Below are 21,861 nucleotides of genomic sequence, written 5' to 3' on the forward strand. Positions count from 1 at the left end.
GTTGTATCCCTGGGGCCATGGTACACTGGCTCCAGTTCCTACTCTGGAAGAAACCACCAGGGAAATGGCAGGCTGGTCTGCAGAGCCACCATTTGTATGGAGGAGGATTTCTCTGAAGGCTCCAGCGGTGCGCCTGTCACCACAGGCCTGATGGCGGCATGCCTCCTCGCCCAGACATCTGCTTTCTCTGACCCCTAGAACTGACCATACTTTCCACATACTGATCAGAGGTCATCTCCTGAGAACCCCTCTCTGATAATCAGAGACTGAGGGGATAGGAAGAAATCTTAGCAACCCATCCCAAGCCACTCTCTTATTGCACAGGTGCCGAGAATGTTGAGGTGACTGGCCAAAGGTCTCACTGAAAACATCAAGGAATAGAACCCAAGACCCAGGACTCCTCGGCCAGAGGTCTCTTTATCGCATCATGCCCATTTGTAGGACCACCTCCTCTTCACACTCCTCTCATATGTATCTCCTCACGCTCCCTGGGTTCCCAGCAGAAGCTCGTTAATCCACTCCTTCACTGTCAGGATGCAGGTTCAGGTTTTCCTGATGGCCAGTGACGCCTGTAACTACACTAGACGACGGTCAGTCCTGGAGGGCAGGGCCCCCCTAGTCGGCTCCTTTGTAACTCTCACTGACCACTCTAAGGTAGTACATAGGAAGAATTCAAGAATTCAATACCCATTTGTGGAGTTAGAGAAAAAACACATTCAAGCTAACGATGGAGGGATTCCTACACTCCTTGCAGGAGGAGACCACCACTCCTGAGCAACCTCACGATACAGCCCCCGCGCCCAGCTGCCCCTGGATGAACAGCCTGCTGCCAGGCCTACACGCCCCTTCATCACGGCTTCTCTCCTAATCACTCTGCCCTAGTATTACTTAGTACTTTCCCGGAAAGTGCAGGGAGCTGGCCTGTGCCCTTCTAGTATAATGGGTGACTTTGCCAAGTCTCAACCACTTAAAGTCTCAGGTCACTTAGCAGGAGTACTAGCAGCACTAGTGACCAGAAGGTGCGCCCCCGCATGTCCCCCAAAGGGAAGAGACAGAGAAGGTTTCCAAGGGAGTCCTGAAGCATTGAGCCCTATTACGTCTGAAAAGTGGAAGAGTGTTAGATGCTCAGCCCTGTCTCTTTGTGACCCCATGGACTGTAGTCGGTCAGGCCCCTTCCTCCGTCCCTGGGATTCTCCAAGCAAGAAAACTGGAGTGGGTGGCCATTCCCTTCTCCGGGTGATCTCCCCGACCCAGGGATCAAACCCAGGTCTGCTGCATCACAGGCACACTCTCCCGTCTGAGCCACCAGGGAAACCCACTCCTGTCTAGGAATGGCAATTACACACCGTGACACTGATTGATCAATCAGACTGATTCAGTGGTGACGTGGTTTAGGTTGTGGGGGCTCCTGAGTCACTTTGGGCCATGTGTATCAGCTGTTTTTGCCTCAGTTTCCTCATCTGTGCAATGGGGGTCATGTTTGTGTCTTTCTCTTAAGGCAGCGTGAAGATGAAATGGAGTGTGTGAAACAGAAAAACGTCTGACTTGTACTAAGGCTCAGGGACTGTGAGTCACTGGTGGCAGGTTTCATCGGGACAAGCTCATCTGTCACCCAAGCAGCCACCTGCACAAACTCGAGCTCCTGTGATGTCCAGTGGCTGTGCCAGGAACACGACGACAGTGAGACCCTGGCCATTCAGTTGTTCCACAGTCTGGTGAAATGACAAACAAGCCCCTAACTACAATACAAGGGGAGAAACGCAATAATGGAAGACAGAAGTGGAGAAGTGTTGGCCAGTGACTAACTCCATCTGGGGGAGCCAGGAACGGGCTTCATGGACCAGAAAGCACTTTAGAGCTCAGTTCAGAAGGCAAGAACCTGGCCAGACACGACAAAGGTGGGGAAAGCACTCCAGGCAGAGGAAACAGCACTTATTCACACACTTTAGGGGATTCACTGGTTCGTTCACGCATTCCATAAATGCCTGGTGAGTGACATCTATGTGTCAAGCTCAGGGCTCATAACTTAGGGGGAGTGTCAATGCAAAGGCCGTCCTCTGCAAGAGAGGAAAGACATCTCGAGCACAGGACAGCACACCAGGGGCTCAGAGACTGCTGGACTGAGGAAGGCAGGAGGGCGGGGTCAGCGTGCAAGCTGGGTGATGTCGAACCAGAGGCCCGAGTGCATCAAGGAGCGGGTCCGCACGGCGGCCCTCAGTCCTGCCGGCTGGAGGGGAGTGCGGTGGGGGACGCTGAGTCAGCTGGTCTGATCTGAGGCCCCTCCAGATCGCCTTCTGTGTGGGGAGCAACGGTTCCACTGGAAGCGTGGGGAAACCAGGGAAGGGAGAGGAAGAGTGGAACTATGGCCCCGGGGAAAGCAGGAGCTAGACCCAGGGCTGAGCGGGCTGCTGCGAGACTCGACCACACAAACAGGCCAGCTCCCGGTGCCAACAGAGGAGGAAGACGCCTGACGCTCCCTTTCACCCAGGGTTCAGCCGACCCAGAACACATTTTTCTCACCCACGTAGAAAGAGATGTTGAAATGTAGATACTGGCAGATGTTCCACAGCACAAACCTCAATTAACCAGAGTCCAACGGACCAAAGGCAACCTTCAGTTAAGAAGACTGCCACCCTCGTTTCTCTACGGAACGTTTAGCCCAGCATTCTGTACTGTCTATAGCTACAGTCTTGAGCTGCTAAGACAACATTGTGCTCAGAGGGTGACTGTGTCACTTTTACAAAATAACTTACGATTTTAAACTTGGTCATCTGGCAATGAACTATACTCCAAATGAACAGATTTTCCTAACAATACGATACTTAATTTTTTTTTAAGTTGATGCAATTCTCTTCCCTTCTGAAAGATTCTCGATGTAATCTAACCATTTATTGAGATCATTAAGTACCATACTCTGCTGTAATCCCTGAATACTCTAAAACCAAGAAACACACAGGGATCTGCCCCTCATCAAAGACCCCCAAGAGCTCGGCTGTCATTCTCCAGCCCCAAGCGTCAGCTGCCGAGTTCAGGTTGTTTCAGATAAAATGAAATCCACTGTCTTATTTAAAACAAGCATCTGAGGTTGGGCCTGAGGCTGGCTCTGCGATGGGGAAGATACGGGAGGCGCGGGTATTTCCCCCTCGGCTGGCTTCCAGGCCACCGTGCTTGGGCTCCGGATCAGAGCCCCGGCATTGGGCTCCGGATCAGAGCCCCGCAGGTTCACCGGCGCCAGCAGGCAGGCCGAGCGGAGGAGCCCGGGCTTTGGGGAGCGCAGGGATCGGGGCCAGCAGCTTGGGGCCTTATCATGACCCCTAGGGCACTGTATAAACAATTTCATTTTCTACGGAACCTGTTACGTGGGAAAGGCTGGGAATGTCTCCAGGCAGGTGGAAAAGGGGCTTTTCCTTTACAGTCACTGATGCAGGAAAACGGATGAACATCTCAGATGACAGTTTCGGTAAGAGGGGTGAGGACCACTGAGGCAGTTAACACCCCACCCCAAATGCCAGGGCACCGCGCCTGGAGCTGGAGTCAGGGCTGTGCCCAGCTCACCTTGATGAGGCTCTCCAGCACAGACCTGCAGATGGCCTTTTTGTCTGAGTTGGCAAGGTCTCTCTTCTTGACCAGCACCCGATACCGGTTGAAGAAGTCATGGTAGGACCACCTGGAGAGAAAACTGGTGCGTCAAGGACACGTCCTGCCTCTCGGCCATACAAGGGCCCTGGGTGATCTCAGACAGGGCCCCGGCGGGTCAACACGTCCAGCACAAAGCCCTTCTCAGAGCAGCAAAACACGTTACGGGGCGTTTTGTTCTCCCTCGATGCTGAGAACTTCAGCATGTAGCTGAGTTAAAGAATCACGCCTAGAGGACTGACAGGAAAAAGGATTTTGGAGGCTCTGCTGCTTGGAGGGCTGACCAGCTCGCCGCCCAGACCAACGCCAAGCTGACATCTGAAAAGCTGTCCAGGAGGATGTTACTCTTGACACCCATACTTCTAGGACAAACTGAGATTCTCTTGTCTGTCGGCTCCCTGCTTGAGCCCTCAGCGTTGGGGAGCGTTTTTGGAGGCTCTGTCTCTGGCTGACAGTGCATAAGGGGGTCCCCTGGGGAGGCGGGCCCCAGGGGGTGCAGTACCTGGATGGGTAGCCAGCCGCGCTGATCCGGATGGTCTCCAATACGCCGCAGGCTCGGAGCTGCTGCACTGCTCTCTTTGGGTTAAAACTGCAAAACACAAGACAAGCAATGAGAGGCCATAGCGGCAAAGAAACAGAACAGGGGAGAGAGAGAGAGACCACCCCTTCCTGCACCGAGGTACAGGCATTGCGCGCCTGGGAGCTCAAGGCCAGGGGCCAAGCGCAGGCTAGAAGACAGACGGGAAACAGCTGAGCCATCTCCGTTCTGTGCGCGTTCTCACCCTCACCCGGACTGCTCCTCTTATTTGCCCCCCTGCACTCTGTCCACCCTCCCAAGCTCATTCCTGCCTCCTCTGCAGAGCCCAGACAATGTATTAAAAAGCAGAGACATCACTTTGTTAACAAAGGTCCATATAGTCAAAGCTATGGTTTTTCCAATAGTCATGTATGGATGTGAGAGTTGGACCACCGAGAAGGCTGAGTGCCAAAGAATTGATGCTTTCAAACTGTGGTGCTGGAGAAGACTCTTGACAGTTCCTTGGACTGCAAGGAGATCAAACCAGTCAATCCTAAAGGAAATCAATCCTGAATATTCATTGGAAGGGCTGATGCTGAAACTGAAGCTCCAATACTTTGGCCACCTGATGAGAAGAGCCAACTCACTGGAAAAGACACTGATGATGGGAAAGACTGAAGGCAAGAGAAGGGGACAACAGAGGATGAGATGGTTGGATGGCATCATCGACTCGACGGATTTAAGTTTGAGCAAACTCTGGGACATAGTGAAAGACAGGGAAGCCTGGCATGCTGCAGTCCATGGGGTTGCAGAGTTGGATATGACTGAGCGACCGAACAACAACTGCAGAGCCTTCCCTTATTATTTCTATAGACAGGGGCATCTGTCTTAACTCAGTGGCCAAATCATATACACTTAGCACCTCGAGCATGAGTTGGCTCCCAAGTTAAAAAGGGGAGTTTCAGGCCACGCAGACCTGGGTGTGAATCATGACGTGGTCACTTACAGCTGCATGTGTGATTTGGGGCAAGTAACACACCTCCTTGTACAGCAGTATCCTCCTCTCTAAGGTGGGGAGAGTGGAAGTGTCCCTTTTAGAGGGTGAGTGTGAAGAGTAAGTGTAACAGCCCACGAAAGCAGTGAGAACAGCGGCTGGCACAACATACAAGGTCACACATGCCATGAGCTGCTGTCATGAGAGCTGCCCAAAAATCACACAGATAAAGAACTTTATCTTCTTGTCTTTAGAGATACAAGCCATGACTTCAGCAACTCACCCGCCCTAAGGTGCTAAGTTTAGTACTGAAAACCCCATTTTTATTCTAACACCTATACTCAGTAGGACACTGGAGTAAAAAGTCAGACGTGGTCTGGATTTTCTCAAGTATCCGCACTTGGAGGGGGGAGACGTGTATAGAGGTAGCGAACTGCAAATGCAAGTGTTATTCACTCAGTCGCGTCTGACTCTCTGTGACTCCACGGACTGTAGCCCACCAGGCTCCTCTGTCTGTGGAATTCTCCAGGCAAGAATACTGGAGTGGGTAACCATGCCCTTCTCCAGGGGATCTTTCCTACCCAGGGATTGATTAAACCACAAGGCACTATGTGATATACGTGGTAAAAATACTGAAAGAAACTGGAGGGAAGGATGCTGGGGTTGGCTGGGGGTAATCAGGGAGTCTTCAGGGAGAAAGAATTAAGCTGACCCTGAATCAGTCACCATGATTCAGGATGAGGAATAAATGTTCTTTTTCTTTCTGGCTGTTCTGAAGCTCGGCTGTAGGTGGACGCAGAGTGAGCCCCCTTCAAGGACGTGGGGACCTGGCTCCACCTCCGCAGTCATCTGCCGCCTAAAAGGCTGCAGGCTCCCACCTACTGCCTGGGGCTCTGCGGTGCTGGGCAGGTGCACGCGGGACCCTGAGGCACTCAGGACCACCCACTGCTGAGACCAGCCCACTGGCCTTCAGGAAACCTGGCCGATTGCTCCGACGATGATCCCCACTTCAGAGGATCACACCTGCCCGGGGCCACCTCCTCCCTGGACACTTCCTGTTCTCTCGCCTCTTTATTGCTGCGTTCCCACTGACAGTCACTCTTAGGCTGTCACCAGCTATCTGGGGCTGACAACTCCTTAAGAAGGAGACTATGTCTTTATTCATCGTGATTCCACTGTCCTAGCCCAGTGCCCTGGAGAGATGGCTTCTGAACAAAGGAAGAAGCAGAAGGAAAGACTTTTTATCAAATAGAAGCATTTAGTGCAGGACAGCAGTCTCCACTGGGGAAAATTTTGCCGCCAAGGAACATTAACGTTATAAGATGCTGTTGGTTGTCACAGCGGTGGGGGGTGCCACTGGCATCTAGTGGGCAGAGCCCAGGGAAGCTGCTACATCTCTTCCAGTGCACGGGACAGCCCTGCAGAAAACCATTACTTGGCCCAAATGCCCACAGTGCTGAGGCTGAGAAAACCCGGCTTTAGGGGAGGGGGAGGAGGGATACAGCACTTTGTTTCCAGAATTATCAATAACATCACAGATTTTCATGACATAAATTTTTATACTGGTCATAAATAATCCTCATTATCTCGCTGAAGTCTTTCATCAGGATAACTATTTTTTTTTTTTTTTAGCCACAATTAACAGATGGGGAAATGAAATGAAGACGGCGAGGGCCTCGCTTGGGATGAGCCAAACAAGTGGTAGCTGAGAACGCAGGCTTTCTGACTTGGTTCTGTAACCTCCCCCACTCTACTGGGAGGAAGACTTTGGTCCTGAAGGTAAAGGAGTCTCCTAGAAAAATGGGCTGTTAGGACTCGCATGTCCCTTTGAGAGTCCCCAGGGGCTTCTCTCACGTGGGAGGAGAGACTCAGCATGAGAACTTGGCACATGGTGGGCACCTGGTTCTGACAGACGCATCACCCAAGGTCAGGCCGGCTGTGGGTAGAGCTGGTGGCAGCCCCACACGCTCCGCTCCCGGGCCCAGCGCACCACTCGTGTCCTTCACACGTAATCTACATCTTTCACACCCGCTGCTTTCCTAACAGCCTCTCTTTTTCTGGAGGCGTCTGGTAAACAGATCCACACAGGGGGATTTCCTGAGCATGTCTCGGGAACTTGGAGGAAAGGAGAAGAGTGGACAGTCAGCCGGCTCCCGAGGAGGCTGATTCGACACTGTCTTCCCAACCTTTTCCAGGACGAGGCCCCTGAGAATGGAAGTCAAGCTTTATTAACCAATATGAAATGCAGAAGGCAGTTCAGATATTCATCCTGAGAGTCAGAGTTGCCAAAATAAATTATTTCACAGAAAGAAATTATGCCAGGACCAAAAAGGAAATCAGAAAGATGGGAAGGAATTGCTTGAAAATGGAAAAATGTACCTCCTTTGGCTATGGGGAGAAGAGCATGTGTGAAGGCTCAGGGGAGCAGGAGGAAAGGCCGCAGGGTGAGTGAGAGAGCATTCTGCAGGCGCAGGGCAGCACTCCAGGCAAGAAATGGAGAGACGCTGAGACAGGGCCACGGTGGCAGGAAGGGACATGGGAGACCATGGGAGAGACTGTCAGGCGGACTCCACAGGACTTTGACCATGATTGGATCCTAGGGAGTAAGGGCCCTGCTGCCCAATATGGAAGCCACTAGCCACCTGTAAGTAACTAAAATGAAAATAAGACTCCGCTGTCTCAGTCACCCTAGCCACACTGCAAGAACTCAGTAGGCATGTGTGACCATGTAGATCACTGCAGATTTACCAAACAATTCCATCATGGCAGAAGGTTCTACTAGACGGTGCTGGTCCAGAGGGACCCTTAGGTTTCTGGTTTGGAAGAGCCAAGTTTGGTGGGTGGATGAGATGTCAGGAAATGCTTATGCCATTTACTGTGACAGAGACCAAATAAACAGGAACCATTCTGGGGGGCGGGGAGGATGAGTCTGGTTTCAGACATGTTCAGTGTGAGGAGGCCAACAAAGTCACAGCAGACCGGCAGAAATGCCAGGTGGAATCCGGCACAACCCAGAGACGACAGAGATGCCAAAGAATCTTTGCTGAAGAGTCAGATTTGGGCGAGGTCAACCACAGTTGGTTGGCATCACTGTCTCAATGGATCTGAGTTTGAGCAAACTCCAGGAGATGGTGAAGCACAGGGAAGCCTGGCGTGCTGCAGTCCATGGAGTCACAAAGAGCCGGACATGACTGAGTGACTGAACAGCAGCAGCAGCAAACCATATGAGTGGGGACAGAAATGGAAGGAAAATGTCAAGGTAGGAGTAGTGGCAGAATGTGGGTCTCAGAGAGGGGAAAGTGAGCAAGTGTGGATGGTTCTGGAGGCCCAGAAGAGAGGGGTGTGAGACACGGGACCGTCTGCACGTCTCATCACTCGATGCACCACGTGAGGTTACGTTTCCTCCCTGACCACTCCCATCTCTGAACGGAGCAGCTGCTGTGAGATACACTCACGTCCCCGTTTAACGGCACACTTCTAACCAGCTCTCTGATTCGTGGGCACCCTAACCATCACTATAAGCAATGTGAGATTGGGGAGCTGGCCCTTCACGGCCCCCAGTTCTCCAAACAGCAGACAGCTGGGGTCCATACTCGGCACATAAATCACCGGGGTGGGGGGCGGGGCTGCAGGACCCGCCACTCATCCCGCCGAGGACCACAGACCCGCGGGGCTGTGCCTGCCCCGTGCCCCTGACCTTCGAGGCGACACTCACTGGAAGGGCAGCTTCTCGTCGTTGGGCTTGATGCAGCGGACATAGTGCGGTGTCGTGGCGTTCAGTGTCTCCATGAGCAGATGCAGGGAGGAGCGGAACTGGGGAGACAGAGGTCAGCGCCCTGTGACCTACTCCTCCTCAGCCTTTCGTGGTGAATCACGAACGTCCAGGAGCACCCCTAGACTGGGGGTGGGAGCTGTCAATGCTCTTATCGCTTCATTACTGTTTTAACGCAGGGCAGGGAGACCCTCAGGGACCTGGGGGCAGACTCCAGCTCTGACGCTGCTGGGCTGCGTGGCCAACCCCCAGACCCTCCCGCATCCCAGCAACAGGCTCTGCAACGCACCTGGGGAAAGACCTTCTGGGTGCGTTTCACTCAGCACCCTGATCAGATGAGATGAGGCGAGCAAGGGCCAAGAGTGTGAGAGGGATCGTCACGTGGCTGGAGGCCCTGCAGCCCTGATACAGGGTGCCCGGGTGGCATGCTGGCAGTTACTGCCTTACAAGACGCACCCAGAGCAGGCATCTACCAAAGCATGAGGGTCAGTGGCTCAGCAGGCACTCTGCTCTCCTGGGAGACATGCTGGACGTCAAGGCCCACAGCAGGAGCCGTTTCTCAATTTCGGGTCCCAAGGCTATTGATCCCGCTCTCCCAGACTGCACCCCTAGCCCTCCAGGCTCACCCTCAGGTGTCTGTGGTCCTGCAATGTAGTCCCCCCTGACAGGGATCAGACACTCAACGTGGGGCTGGAGTCCTCCCCTCTCTCCCTTTCCAGTTCCCTCTAGTGAAGGTTTTGCACCTTCCTTCTTCAAAGGGCACAGAAGGACCAGGCTGGGGCAGGGGATGCAGATACTGAGGCCACTCGGGCCCCCCTCTGACTCTGCCCCTCCGTCCTTCATCTCCAGAGAGGCAGTCTTGCCTCACGTGCCAGGCTCCACAGCTCCAGGGCCTGGGGGCTAACCTGGTAACCCACGGTTTTCTTGTGCTCCTTGTTGGAGGCTTTCACAGGGGGTCTGGAGGAGCGAATGTTGATCTTGGAAGAAGCGGTGGCGGTGGGAGCAGAGTCTTTGCCATCATGGAACAAGTCAGCCACCAGCGGGAACTAGAAACAAACAGAGGAAGAAGATGGAGAACAAGAGCTCTTGGACTTTATGCTGCTTGCACTCTTTCCAAGTGGCCTTCCGAGACACGCCAGAGGGAACTGGAGACACATGTCCACACAAACGCTTGCACACCAGTGTCTGTGGCAGCATCATTCCTAGAAGCTACAAAGCAGGAACAATCCAAACGCCATCAACTGCTGAATGGATAAACAGAAGGTGATGCATACACACAACGGAATATTGCTCAAAGCAGGAACAATCCAAACGCCATCAACTGCTGAATGGATAAACAGAAGGTGATGCATACACACAACGGAATATTGCTCAACAGTGTAAAGGAATGAAATCCTCGTTCATGCTAAGACCTGCCTGGACCTTGGAAACACACCAAGTGAAACAGTCAGACACAGCAGACCACACAGTGTGTGATTCCACTTACTAGAAACGTCCAGGGACAGAAGGTAGTTTCGAGTTGGCCAGGGGGCTGAGGAAATGGGGAAAGTGGAATGACTGCTAATGGGAACAGAGTTTCTCCTTGGAGTAACGAAAATATTCTTGAATTTACCATGGTAATGGCTGTGGTGACTATACTCAAACTGCTGAATTATACACTTCAACTTGGGGTATAAGTTGGGGTCAACTTGGGGTATAAGAATTATATTTTAAAGAAAGGAAGGGAAAAAAGTAATTTCCCCAGGCAATCTTACATAACCTTCACCTACAAAGATGGGCAAAACTTCTTTCCCTTCTGGAGTGGTAGAAGGAAGCTATGGTCTAATAAAGCTGTTTAAAATTTTCCACACTTATTATTACTGCATCTTGTAAAGTTATTTAACTTAAGCCTTAATTTCTTCATCAGTAAAATGGGGATAAGGACAGACTCGCTATATGGAGTTGCTATGAGACTAGGTAAGATAACCTCTCTGTTAACGCGCTGTGTACACTGGGGTGAAGGTCAGGCCAGGCACGGGGCAGGTGGGACACAGTCCCAGCTCTCAAGGCACTGGTCATGCCAGCATCCCTTGGGGAAGTAGATGCTCGGGACAGGATCAAGGGTTGGAAGGCCACTACCCTGTGCCTGCGGGTGGGGAGGGGACAGAAGGAGCAGCCGGGCCCCGCCCTCTAACCCTGAGCCACTCCCATCCCAACGAGGCTCAAACACTTGTGCTCAGTCTCCAGGCTCTTCTTCCTCATATCCATGCACCTTTCTTCCCATAACTCCCATTAAAATGGTGTCTCCCATCTCCTCCTGCTAATTCTGAATGTCCGAGTCTGCCTTCTGGGGGCTCTGAAATCTGATCTCAGTGCCCCTCCCGCTCAGATAATACGTTATCACTTTGCTATAACATAAGCCACCACGCATGTTGTTCCATCACGCGTCACTTTCCTCCTGCCCGCTGCCCGCTTTCCCCACTGTGTTCTCTTCCAGCACCTTTCACCGCTCCACCTTCCTGTACTTCTCTCCTCTGAGTTGCAGATTCCCCAAAACCACATGGTCGCCATTTAACTCTTCTAGCACTCATTCCCTGGACAGTGTCCTTTGTGCCCGTGGCTTCAACTATCCCCTTCAAGCCCCTCTCTCCATCTCGATCTTCCACGACGGCGATCCACAGTTCCAACCCTCTGCTCAATACCCTCCTCCTCACTCTTGGTGTTCCGCTGGAAGCTCCGAGTTCAACACAGCCCAAAGCACTACCACCAGCTGTCTTCCCAAGTTTAGATTAGAGATCCTGCCACCACCCCACCTCTCATCCCAATCACCTTGTCTGTCCACGGTTAAGCCTCAGCATCCTTTCTCGATCAACCAGAATGCCCCTGTCCCAGTTCAGGCCCACCTGAGTGCTCTCCTGGGTCACTGTAGTCATCTACAAATCTTAGTGCCCACCTCCGGGCATATCCTTCTGCAAACACGCTCTACCCCACAGCCAGTTTTAGAGTTTTCTCTACATCCAAAACCCCTACATACCAGTAACTCCTTGTTTACAGACTTGTTGGTCCTCACTGTCTACGGCAAAGAGCCACCATCATGCATATTAACTGAGAACAGGGGCAGTGGCAGGAATAGAGGGGCTGATGGAGGTGGGAGAGGTCAGCCCAGGCATGGGGCCTCTGTAAACCGGTGCCAGAGAGCCAAGGCACACATGAGAAAGGGTCATGTGCCCAGTCAGAAAGGCGCCTAGAAGTGTCCACAAGGAAATGACTGATGGGAGTCTGAAGCCAGGTTCACATTCTTAAGACATCAGTGATTCCATCTGCCAAGTCCGAACAATACCAAACTGATTAAATTATTCTAACTCACATACTTTCAGAAGTGGACTTCCAAGATGTTTGGGTCTTGGTAGAAGTTACCAACAGTATGACTATACCGTTGGAAAAGTCTAATTTATAGAAATCATTAATAGTAGCTTTTTTTGTGAAAAATCTGTAACTTCTGAGGTCTGGAGCTCGTATCAGAATCACAGAAGGAACTCTGAAATTGAATGCAATAATAAGAGTATTTTAAAATTTAAGCCCCTTTCTCCTGCTGCCATCAGAAAAGCGATGCCTTTTATTTATTTGATATATTAAAGGATTTATAAGTTAAGAACAAAAAATGAAAACTTCTGTTCAAGGCAGATTTTAATCTACTCAGGCACTGCGCTGTAATTGAGGAACAAACACAACCAAGCCTGGAGCATTTGTACTGTATTTTAAAAGCGATGAAAAAATAAATAAATAAAATAAAAGCGATGTTTTTGTTGTTAGGTCCCGGCTATCGAGACTGCATTTGGAAGTGGTCGGGTCTCTGGGACAGAGAAGATGAGTGTGTTGGGACCTTAACACTAGAGGGGAGGGGTGGGCTCTATGTTCTATTCAGAACTGACGTTACAAACTCAGTGAACACACAGAGACATCTAGTTTAACCACAAGATGGAATGCCCAAGAGGTACCTCGATTAACCTCAGGCTGCAGGCAACAGTAAAAGACCAGGCAAATCCCGCACCACCCCACCCCCAACCCACTCCCCAGGACAAGGGACTGGGCCAGACAGGGACCTCCTTGTGCCCGGAGTGTCCCAACTGTAGACAAACCCAAGTCTCAACGAAAAGTAGTTACCAAGCTCTTGTTTGAAAATGGATTCATGTAAAAGGAACACATTTCTGAGTGAGAGAGAGTTGTGTCTTGTTGTTGTTTTTAATTAACTAACTCCAGTTCTGCTTTTCAAACAACCAGAAAGTCTATTTACCAGCTGACCGCCCAGGAATGGAAGCACTATAATTCACCTTAGGGCAGTCCTCAGAAACAGGATCCACCTGGGCCTTTCTAAAAACCTGCTCCCTTCAATCTTGAAAATACTGAGATAAAACCTTCAAACAAACCAAGCACTTCCCTGATACTGCATGTCACTTATTTCAGTGTCGGCAGGCACTGACTTTGGTGTTCTCTGCTACTCAAGTCTATATATAGATTTTAAAAGCCTGAGGCAGATCTGTTTGAAAAGGGATTAAAAGAAATATGAAAACACTTTCTAAAGACCACTTGAGGGTTTAAGAAAAATGTCAATTACAGGTATATACATAGCCGTTACCTTGGAAATCACAGCTATTCACTTCCGTTTATATGAACACTATCTTTTCTTGAAAGCAGACATGTGATACTAAAATAAGACACACTACAATAACCATTTGATTGGAATCTCTAGCTTCGAGTCTTATCTTTAGAAGCTCTGGCTGTAAACATAATAACAAACACATTTTCTTTTCCATCAATTCTTATATATGGTAAATGCTACCCTCCAGGTGGAAACAATTTTTGAACTTTTAGGTAAGAAATACCCTGTTTAATATTCATTGGAAGGACTGATGCTGAAGCTGAAACTCCAATACTTTGACCACCTGATGTGAATAACTGACTCATCTGAAAAGACTCTGATGCTGGGAAAGATTGAAGGCAGGAGGAGAAGGGGACAACAGAGGATGAGATGGTTGGATGGCATCACCGACTCAATGGACATGGGTTTGAGTAAACTCTGGGAGTTAACGATGGACAGGAGGCCTGGCTGCTGCAGTCCATGGGGTCACAAAGAGTCGGACACGACTGAGCAACTGAACTGAACTGACTCTGTTTAAAGGGGTTTTAAAGGGTATTTGGAGGAAAAGTCTCAGCACTTTTTTTTTCAAGAAGCAAGACCTTCCTGTATTGCCCAGAACGATCATGTTTTCCTGACTAAAGTTCTATCTTACACAGTTATCTATTTATTCTAAGTATTGGGGGAGGCTTTATAACTACCAGCAGAAACTGATTTTAAACAGGAAGGCCTCCAAAAACACTTCAAAGCTAATGTTACATAGTATGATGACTCAAAAGCTATTATATAACAACTTTTAAAAAATGTAAAGCAAATGTGCTTGCTCAAAATGAAACGTGTGTGTACCCTGGAAGGAAGCTAGCCGTGTAGAAAGCAATGGAATGCATGAGTCGTCACCCTTGATGCGCTGAAGCTGAGGGAGCAAGGAGACGTGGGGGGGCGGGGGGAGATGGTGTTTGGACCTTGTCAGAGCATCCTGACTCTTGGACCTCAGAGACAGTCGCAGCCCAGGGTAGGCAGTCTGGGCTCATATGGTCTGCCTGGCCTCAGGACCACACTGGTCTTGAGATCCCGTCCACGTGGATGCTGTGGAAACGGTACCAGCAGGGTCTGCCTGGGAACATGGCCCAGAATGGCCCTTGCTTTCCAGCACCTGCCGGCATGTACCCTGGACCCACTGCCCAGCTCTCTGACCTGAACTCTGTGGGGCCCTGGAATAGGAAATCTCCAGAAGAAAAAATCGTCCCTTCAAGATTCCCCCCACCCTGATTTATAAATTTTATCACTTTTTACAATAAACACTAAGAAGGAAAACCCTCCATCTTTAGAATCTAAAACAAATCAGTCTGTTAACCTGAAGTCATGTTTTAAAAGAGGCATCTCTCTACTTAAATCTCTATTTATAGCTTTCTGATAGCTGAGGAAGCAATTAGCTGTATTATAGCCTCTTAGGCAGCGTAACTGGCTTTACTAATTACATTCTCATTAACACCGTTTTATTTCACTGCTCTTGGTGGGAGCTCTTCAACAGCCTTTTGGCTGGCAGGGTTCGTGGTTATCTTCCATCCCATCCTGACTAGTTTTTCACACTGATTTGTTCATTTCTTACCAGGGATGCCACACAAAAGGAAAAAGCTAATAGGTCTCTCTCCAAATAAAAATACTTTAAGTAAAACCATGAATTTGCCTACCAGATGTAAGAGTTATGCTTAGTGAGAAGAAAACCAGTAAAAAGGTGGGCATTAACTGGATACCATAGGCTTGTATCTTTCCAGGTCTTTTATTTTTCTCTCTGCTTTAAGTGTATCCTAGAAACCTAAACTCTGTGGGACCGCTGTGAAAAAAAATTTAAAGAAAATGATAGAGGCTCAGTGAACTATGAGCTTTAAAAATGCTACAACAGACGCTGCCAGTGGTGTTCACCTGTCCGAATGATTTAAAGCACATTTCTAATCGCTCTGATTGGCAGCTGTAGTCTGCGGAGATCCCATCTGTAGGTTTATAGTGACATACTGTTGATCTCTGTTTTCCATCTCCTGGGATGTCTGAAATGGGCTGGAAGGAGTCCAGGGTGGAGCATACTCAGCTCTCCACCTACTGGGGTCTGGGGAGCCTGGGAGCCCCTCTCAGTTCAATCGTTAAGGGCTGTTGGTCATCATCACAGCATCTCTGAGGGTTTGCTGGGATGGGAGCAGGAGGGCCTGGCAACAAGGTCTTTGGTTTCTTTAGAAATGTTAGCTGGTGAAGGGGAAGGCTAGAGTTGTGGTAGGTGGACAGTGAAGAGAAGGGAGTTGGTACCTTTTAAGAGTGGGCTTCCCTGGTAGCTCAGCAGTAAAGAATCTGCCTGCAATGCAGGAGACGTGAGCTTGCTCCCTGGGGTGGAGAAGATCCTCTGGAGGAAGCAAATGGCAACCCACTCCAGTATTCTTGCCTGGGAAATCCCATGGACAGAGGAGCCTGATAGGTTACAGTCCATGGGGTTGCAGAAAGTCTGACAGCTTAGTGACTAAACAAGAACAACAAACCTTTTAAGAGTAGATCACAGAACTATTTTACACTCCAATTTAGCAATGCTGCTAGACATTTGAAGTGCATACTCTTTGAACTGTCAATTCCATTTCTAATAATTTACAGGCAGACACAACTATACAAGCAAGCAAAGATATATGTAAAGGGCATTCCTTGCAGTGTTATTTGAGTTAGCAAAATACCAACAATTGTTTAAAAAAGGAAAAGAAGTGGATATGTACTCATATGAAAAGTGGTCAAGAGATAATGGTAAGTGAAAAATGAGAGAGGACTGTATATAATGCCATTCATTTCAATTTTAAAAAGATGTACCAGGATGCTTGTATTATCAGAGTGGGAATGCATGAAAAGGTAGGTCAGGAGTGGGAGAGAATACTTCTATTTTATATATTTCTAAACTATTTGAATTTTTATGAGCCTATATTTCAATTCTAATAAAAATCTAGTACACCCTATCTAAAATGATACACCTGTTTAGAAAAGAATAAACACCAGGCCTGAGACTGTCATCCTAGAGAGGCCTGCTCACAAGACACATGCTTGGCTGGTGTCTGGAAACGTGGATTTGGAGTCTTTTGCAGTTCCTAAGAATGGTTCACTGAGCCTAAACTGTTTACACCAACAACGTTTTTGCTGAGCCAACCTGCTTTCCTGCTGCGAGTCTGGAACTGGTACCTGCTAGGCAAAGGGTGCCAACACCACTGACTACCAGTAGGGAACCCTGAATGCCCAGGCTCAGGTGAGCTGCTCTGGTAAACAGTTGCCAGGGATCATCACGAGCTTCCCAGGGGGCGCTAGTGGTGAAGAACCCGCTTGCCAGTGCAGGAGACATGAGAGACACGGGTTTGATCCCTGGGTCGGGAAGATCCCCTGGAGAAGGGAATGGCCAAACACTCCAGTATTCTTGCTGGAGAGTCCCACGGACAGCGGAGCCTGGCAGGCTACAGTCCATGGGGCTGCACAGAGGACGCGTGGGACACGACGGAAGTGACCCAGCAGTGGCAGCAGGCATCACAAGGCACTGCGGTGGAAAGAAGCACATTCAGCAGGACTCTCCGTCCTCCCCTGGCGGAGGACTCCCGAAGCTCACACCTGGTTTCCATGGCCATCACCCCAGGCACCGTCTCCCTTGCTGATGTGCCTTATATCCATTTGCTGTAATAAATCATAGCCATGAGCACTATGGCTGAGAGTCTTCCTAGCAAATGGTTCAATTTGGTGGTGACTATGGCAACTCCCAGTACATTCCTATTATTCTTTTCCACAGAACCTTCTTCCTGACCTTCACAGCATCACCAAAACTTACGATCAAACTGTGCATCTTTTCACTTGACTGTAAGTTCTGTGAGGTTAACTACATGTACTTGTTACCACTATATATCACACAAATGTTTAATAAAGTTTGTTAAATAAAAATAAGGGGAAAAAAACCTCAGTGGCTAATAACAGATAATCTGTTGGAGACAATAGTGTGAGAGATTCCCTTCTAGATCCCTTCTAGATACTGGGATCCCCGAGAGACACTCAGACTAAGACAAAAATCAATGGCAGAACCAGACTCTGCACTTAACGGAAAGTTCTTGACACTCCCCCGCGGTCCCTCACTGATGCTCCTCCCCGACAGGAGAAGCCTGTCACAACAAAGTTTCTTAGCCCTCTAGGGCCACTGTCACAGGAACAGGAGGTCACAGGCCTCTAAGACACACAGGACGAGGAAACGTGCTCCTCGGGGCTCAAATCGTCCACTTCTACTCTCTCACTGTGGTTCCCCTCCCATCCCTCGCCTTTCTTGCAAAGAATGGAAAAAGTCACGTTAACCACCATGGACTAGAGGGCTGGACACTTGGCAAGGCGAGGGGTTAATTTCGCATTGACGTGCACATTTATCCAAAGCAAGTTTGTCTCAGTGATGACTAATTCTCTAGATATGGGGAGATGACACGAGCCGGGGTTTGCCCTGGGCTGCCCACATTGCTGGTAACGACCCAAATCCTCCCTAAAACCCTGGCCTCAGGGCCACGTGATTTACCTGCCTCTAGATGCCTGGGTCCATCCCCAGGGTGTATTTTCTGCATTCCATCACCTCAGCCCTATGGCATTCAACTACAGGTTATCACAAAGAGAAATTAATCTGCTACCTGCAGTGTTATCAGGCCTCCGCAGTGAGTGTGGAGTCACGCGGTCGGGGAAGACAGCCTCTGAACTCCTGGAGGGTCCTCTCCTGGGCTTCCTCTGAAGGGCTGTGGCCAGCATCGGCGCCTGCCTCCAAGCATCAGCAAGGGGGCTCTCAGGACAAGCAGGGCTCGTGCTGCCCCAGCCCAGGCTGCCTCTCCCTTCAGTTACTATAGGCTTGTTCACCTGCCCACCCCCAGCCCGTAACAGAATGTAAATGCCTACAGGTATGTCAGGGCCGTGCCTCGCCAGGTAGGTGCTTAATAAATGTGTTTAGGTCAGTCGGTACTTTGGTCCTTCTACCTGTAGAATGGACACAATATTTGCTGCCTTTTTGTTATGCTCATGAGAAGGAAACAACTGAAATTTTGGAGATCCTAGAAAGCAACATTCCCGAACTGTAGATGTAAGGGTCCCCTGAATCCTACTGCTCCATTTATGTTTCTGGCCGTAGGGAGGTTCCACAGACTGCTGAGCAGAAATCAAAGGGGCTGAAACTAGGATCTGAAGGAGTTTAAGTGCTTTTACATCTGCTCCAAGGAGACGGAAGACGAACGACACGACGGACGCCTGCAACGTGTCCACAGTTAGACTCACCATGATCCCTTCAGACTGGACCCCTTCCCACATCCTTCCACTAGCTGGTACCTTTCCCAGTCGCCTCTGCCATCCCCTGCTTCCTTCCTTTCATCAGGCCATCCTCAAATTCTCAGACGAAATGACTGGCAGGCCCCTCACCCCCGACCCCCGAGCATGATCCAGACTGGGGCTGGCACTGACCACACCCTGCCCGGCTCTGGCCTGGCTGCTCCGCTTCTGTTTCTCCACTTCCGGAGCTCTTTACCTTGCTGGCCTTCAGGATGTTGATCTGTTCTTCGTACACGGTATCTCTGTTTTTCTCCAGAAAACCATCTGAAAGGTACTCCACCTGGGGCCACGGCCAGAAACAGAAAGGGTAGTTAGTGCTCCTGCGTGACCCGGGGCCCTCAGCAGTATCTCCACTGGTTTCATCTCGTCCACAGCGTCTTCTGAAAGAGCTGTGTGTACATGGGAAACCCACGGATGCTCTCATCTAAAATGCAAACCCAACATGTACCGAGATGTATAGACAGGAAGTTGAATATTCATTTTGTGGAAAACCACATTCTTCTGCAGTCCATGGGGTTGCAAAGAGTGAGACACAACTGAGCCACTGAACAATAACAACATTGTTCTGGGCTTCCCTGGCAGCTCAGACAGTAAAGAATCTGCTTGCAATGCAGGCAAGAGAGCTGGGTTCGATCCCTGGGTTGGGAAGATCCCCTGGAGTAAGGGAATGGCTACCCACTCCAGTATTCTTGCCTGGAGAATTCCATGGACAGAGGAGCCTGGTGGGGTATAGTCCATGGGGTTCCAAAGAGTCAGACAGGACAGAGCAAATAACACATTGTTTCAAACATGAAGGAGCAAATAACACATTGATTCAAAAAGGAGTTCCCATAAGATTGCCTTGGACAGAAGGCTTCCTTTGGGTGCTCTAAATGCAGCTTGTCAGCCTCACGACAGATCTACTGAATTAGAACTTGCCTTTGAGCAAGACCTGGTGATGTACATGCACATGGAAATTTGAGAAGCACTGGGCTAGTACATATGGAACACAATCCACATGGAGAAATTCTAAGTCTACACCAGCTGCTGGGAAATGAGCCACGTGGAGAAGGAACCGCTCTTCCCTCTCTCAGGCTCCAGGAGGCTAGACAAGGCCCCACCCAAGAGACTCCTGGCCACTTATCTGACTTCAAAGGTCAGCTCCCTCTTAGCCCAAGAACCCGAAGTCCCCTGAAGGTGGGGCTCTCGGAGTGCTGAGCCCACCATGAGAAGACCCACCTTATCTGCAAAGTGGATGACAATGAAGGCCTTGTTGGACATGCGGGGTTTCTGGAAGTGTTGGCTGCCAGAGTGCCTGTCATAGAGCTTCTGAGTCCAGTTCTGGTCGGTTCCTTTGGGGACCTGTGGATTCACAAAATCAGGGGTTTTGCAAAGAGGAAAAAGGAAGTCAACAGTGGAGGCAGGGTGATGGAGTCTGCCAGGAAGTTGACCTCAATGAGGCTGGATTCAGCACTCAGACCCGGACCCTAACCGGATGTGGAAAGCAGACTCAACCATGGACACCTGGGATCCCACACTGCACGCTCTCAACATGCCCTGCGTGCTGGCTCCTGTGGTGTCTACAGGCGTGCACTGAGCCTCAGGGAACCTGCCGGTTGGCAGATGCTGGAAGAGCTGGGAGTGGACGAGGGTGGAGGCGAAGGTTACAAGAGCAGAATCACAACTCACGGGACAAATCTGAAGATGCTTTTTCGTTCTGGTGGGGCCAGTGACTTCAGGGTCATGAACACATCACCCCATCTCTAGTCCGAGCTCCTGTTCCCTCAGGCCAACTCCTGCAGCAGGATAGCTCGCCCTGTCTCATCTGAACACCAGTGTCCAGGCTCAGCTCAAGTCCTTTTCTCAAGCCTTTCTTGATCACCCTCGATCCCACTCTGGAATTCTTCCAGTTGAGTTCTTACACACGCACTGTCCAACAGTGCTCGTCAGTTGGCTTTTGCGTCTTGTCTTGTCTCTATAAACTGTAGGTTTGTTGCACTTGAGAAATATGTCTTTTTCCTGCCCCTCAAAAACCTTAAAACTGGGTTCCAGCCACAAACTGGGTGCTAAGTACCTAGTGACTGAACTATGCAGTACTAATCTCTACCTCCCTCAAATTTACATTTAGAGATTTCACTCCATTAAGGATTTGAAGAGCAGCCTCTTTCCATATCTTTAGAGATAGCTTCGAAAGTGAAAACGCATCGTGCTTTGCTAAAAACAAAGCACAGAGCCACTCTGCCCACCTCTCAAATGATCAAAGATGATGGCACCTTGTCGAATGTGAGGGTACCCCTCCTTCATTCTTGAGCATCACTGCACACGCCCCTTCCTCAGCTACGGGCCACCAACTGCCTTGCCCGTTCATTAGCTTAGACTGTACATGTGGATCAGGCAGGGCTGAAGGTGACCCTTCCACTAGCCATTTAAAAAGGGCTTTGTTTAGTAAATTAATAAAACCTGTGCATATGAAAAATTGCTTACCCACTTGAAAACAAATTTCTCAAATACTTTGTAACCAAACAGATTTTTCTCAATATTCAACTTGGTGTAATTGGTACTGAATATCCAGTGTTAAGTGCCATAGGATTTTTAAGAAAACTTTTTCCTCAAGGAGGCTATTAATTGTGTTGGGCAGACAAAATAAAATATATTTAATTCAGCATTTTAAAATATATTGTTTCATATTTGTCTCCAAGCAGCTTGTGTTCAGAAACACCAGGTGGGGGGGAAGCAGGAGGCCAACCTGGCTGAGCTCCCAGGAGGCGAAGCTGGAGAAGAGAAGCAAAATAACCCAGACCTGGCAGCCCCGGGGCAGACAGGGCAGGAAGGGCGGGACCACGATGAGAAGTCCCACCCGGGTCAGCACCTGCATTTGCCAGTATCCAGCTCGTTTTGTCCATGAAACTGGACTTCTCAGCAGATTTCATAATCTACATATTCCCTAAATCAGACTCACGTGAATCAATGAGTTAAGCGAGGCCCGAAACCAAGGTCAT

General features: G+C 49.7%; 1 protein-coding gene across 5 annotated transcripts in view; it reads right to left on the reverse strand.

Annotated features, from left to right (window-relative positions):
* Positions 1–21,861, reverse strand: part of MYO5B (myosin VB) — a 334,939-nt gene that overhangs the window by 69,439 nt on the left and 243,639 nt on the right. For all 5 annotated transcript variants that reach the window (XM_059881086.1, XM_002697821.6, XM_059881087.1 and 2 more), the window contains exons 13-18: positions 20,102–20,224; positions 19,080–19,163; positions 9,825–9,965; positions 8,863–8,960; positions 4,139–4,225; positions 3,556–3,667 (exon numbers count right to left, since the gene is read on the reverse strand). In XM_059881086.1, coding sequence (XP_059737069.1) covers positions 3,556–3,667; positions 4,139–4,225; positions 8,863–8,960; positions 9,825–9,965; positions 19,080–19,163; positions 20,102–20,224 — 645 coding nt within the window. The remainder of the gene's footprint in view (positions 1–3,555; positions 3,668–4,138; positions 4,226–8,862; positions 8,961–9,824; positions 9,966–19,079; positions 19,164–20,101; positions 20,225–21,861) is intronic.

Source organism: Bos taurus, chromosome 24 (assembly GCF_002263795.3).
Source record: "Bos taurus isolate L1 Dominette 01449 registration number 42190680 breed Hereford chromosome 24, ARS-UCD2.0, whole genome shotgun sequence".
Classification (NCBI taxonomy): domain Eukaryota; kingdom Metazoa; phylum Chordata; class Mammalia; order Artiodactyla; family Bovidae; genus Bos; species Bos taurus.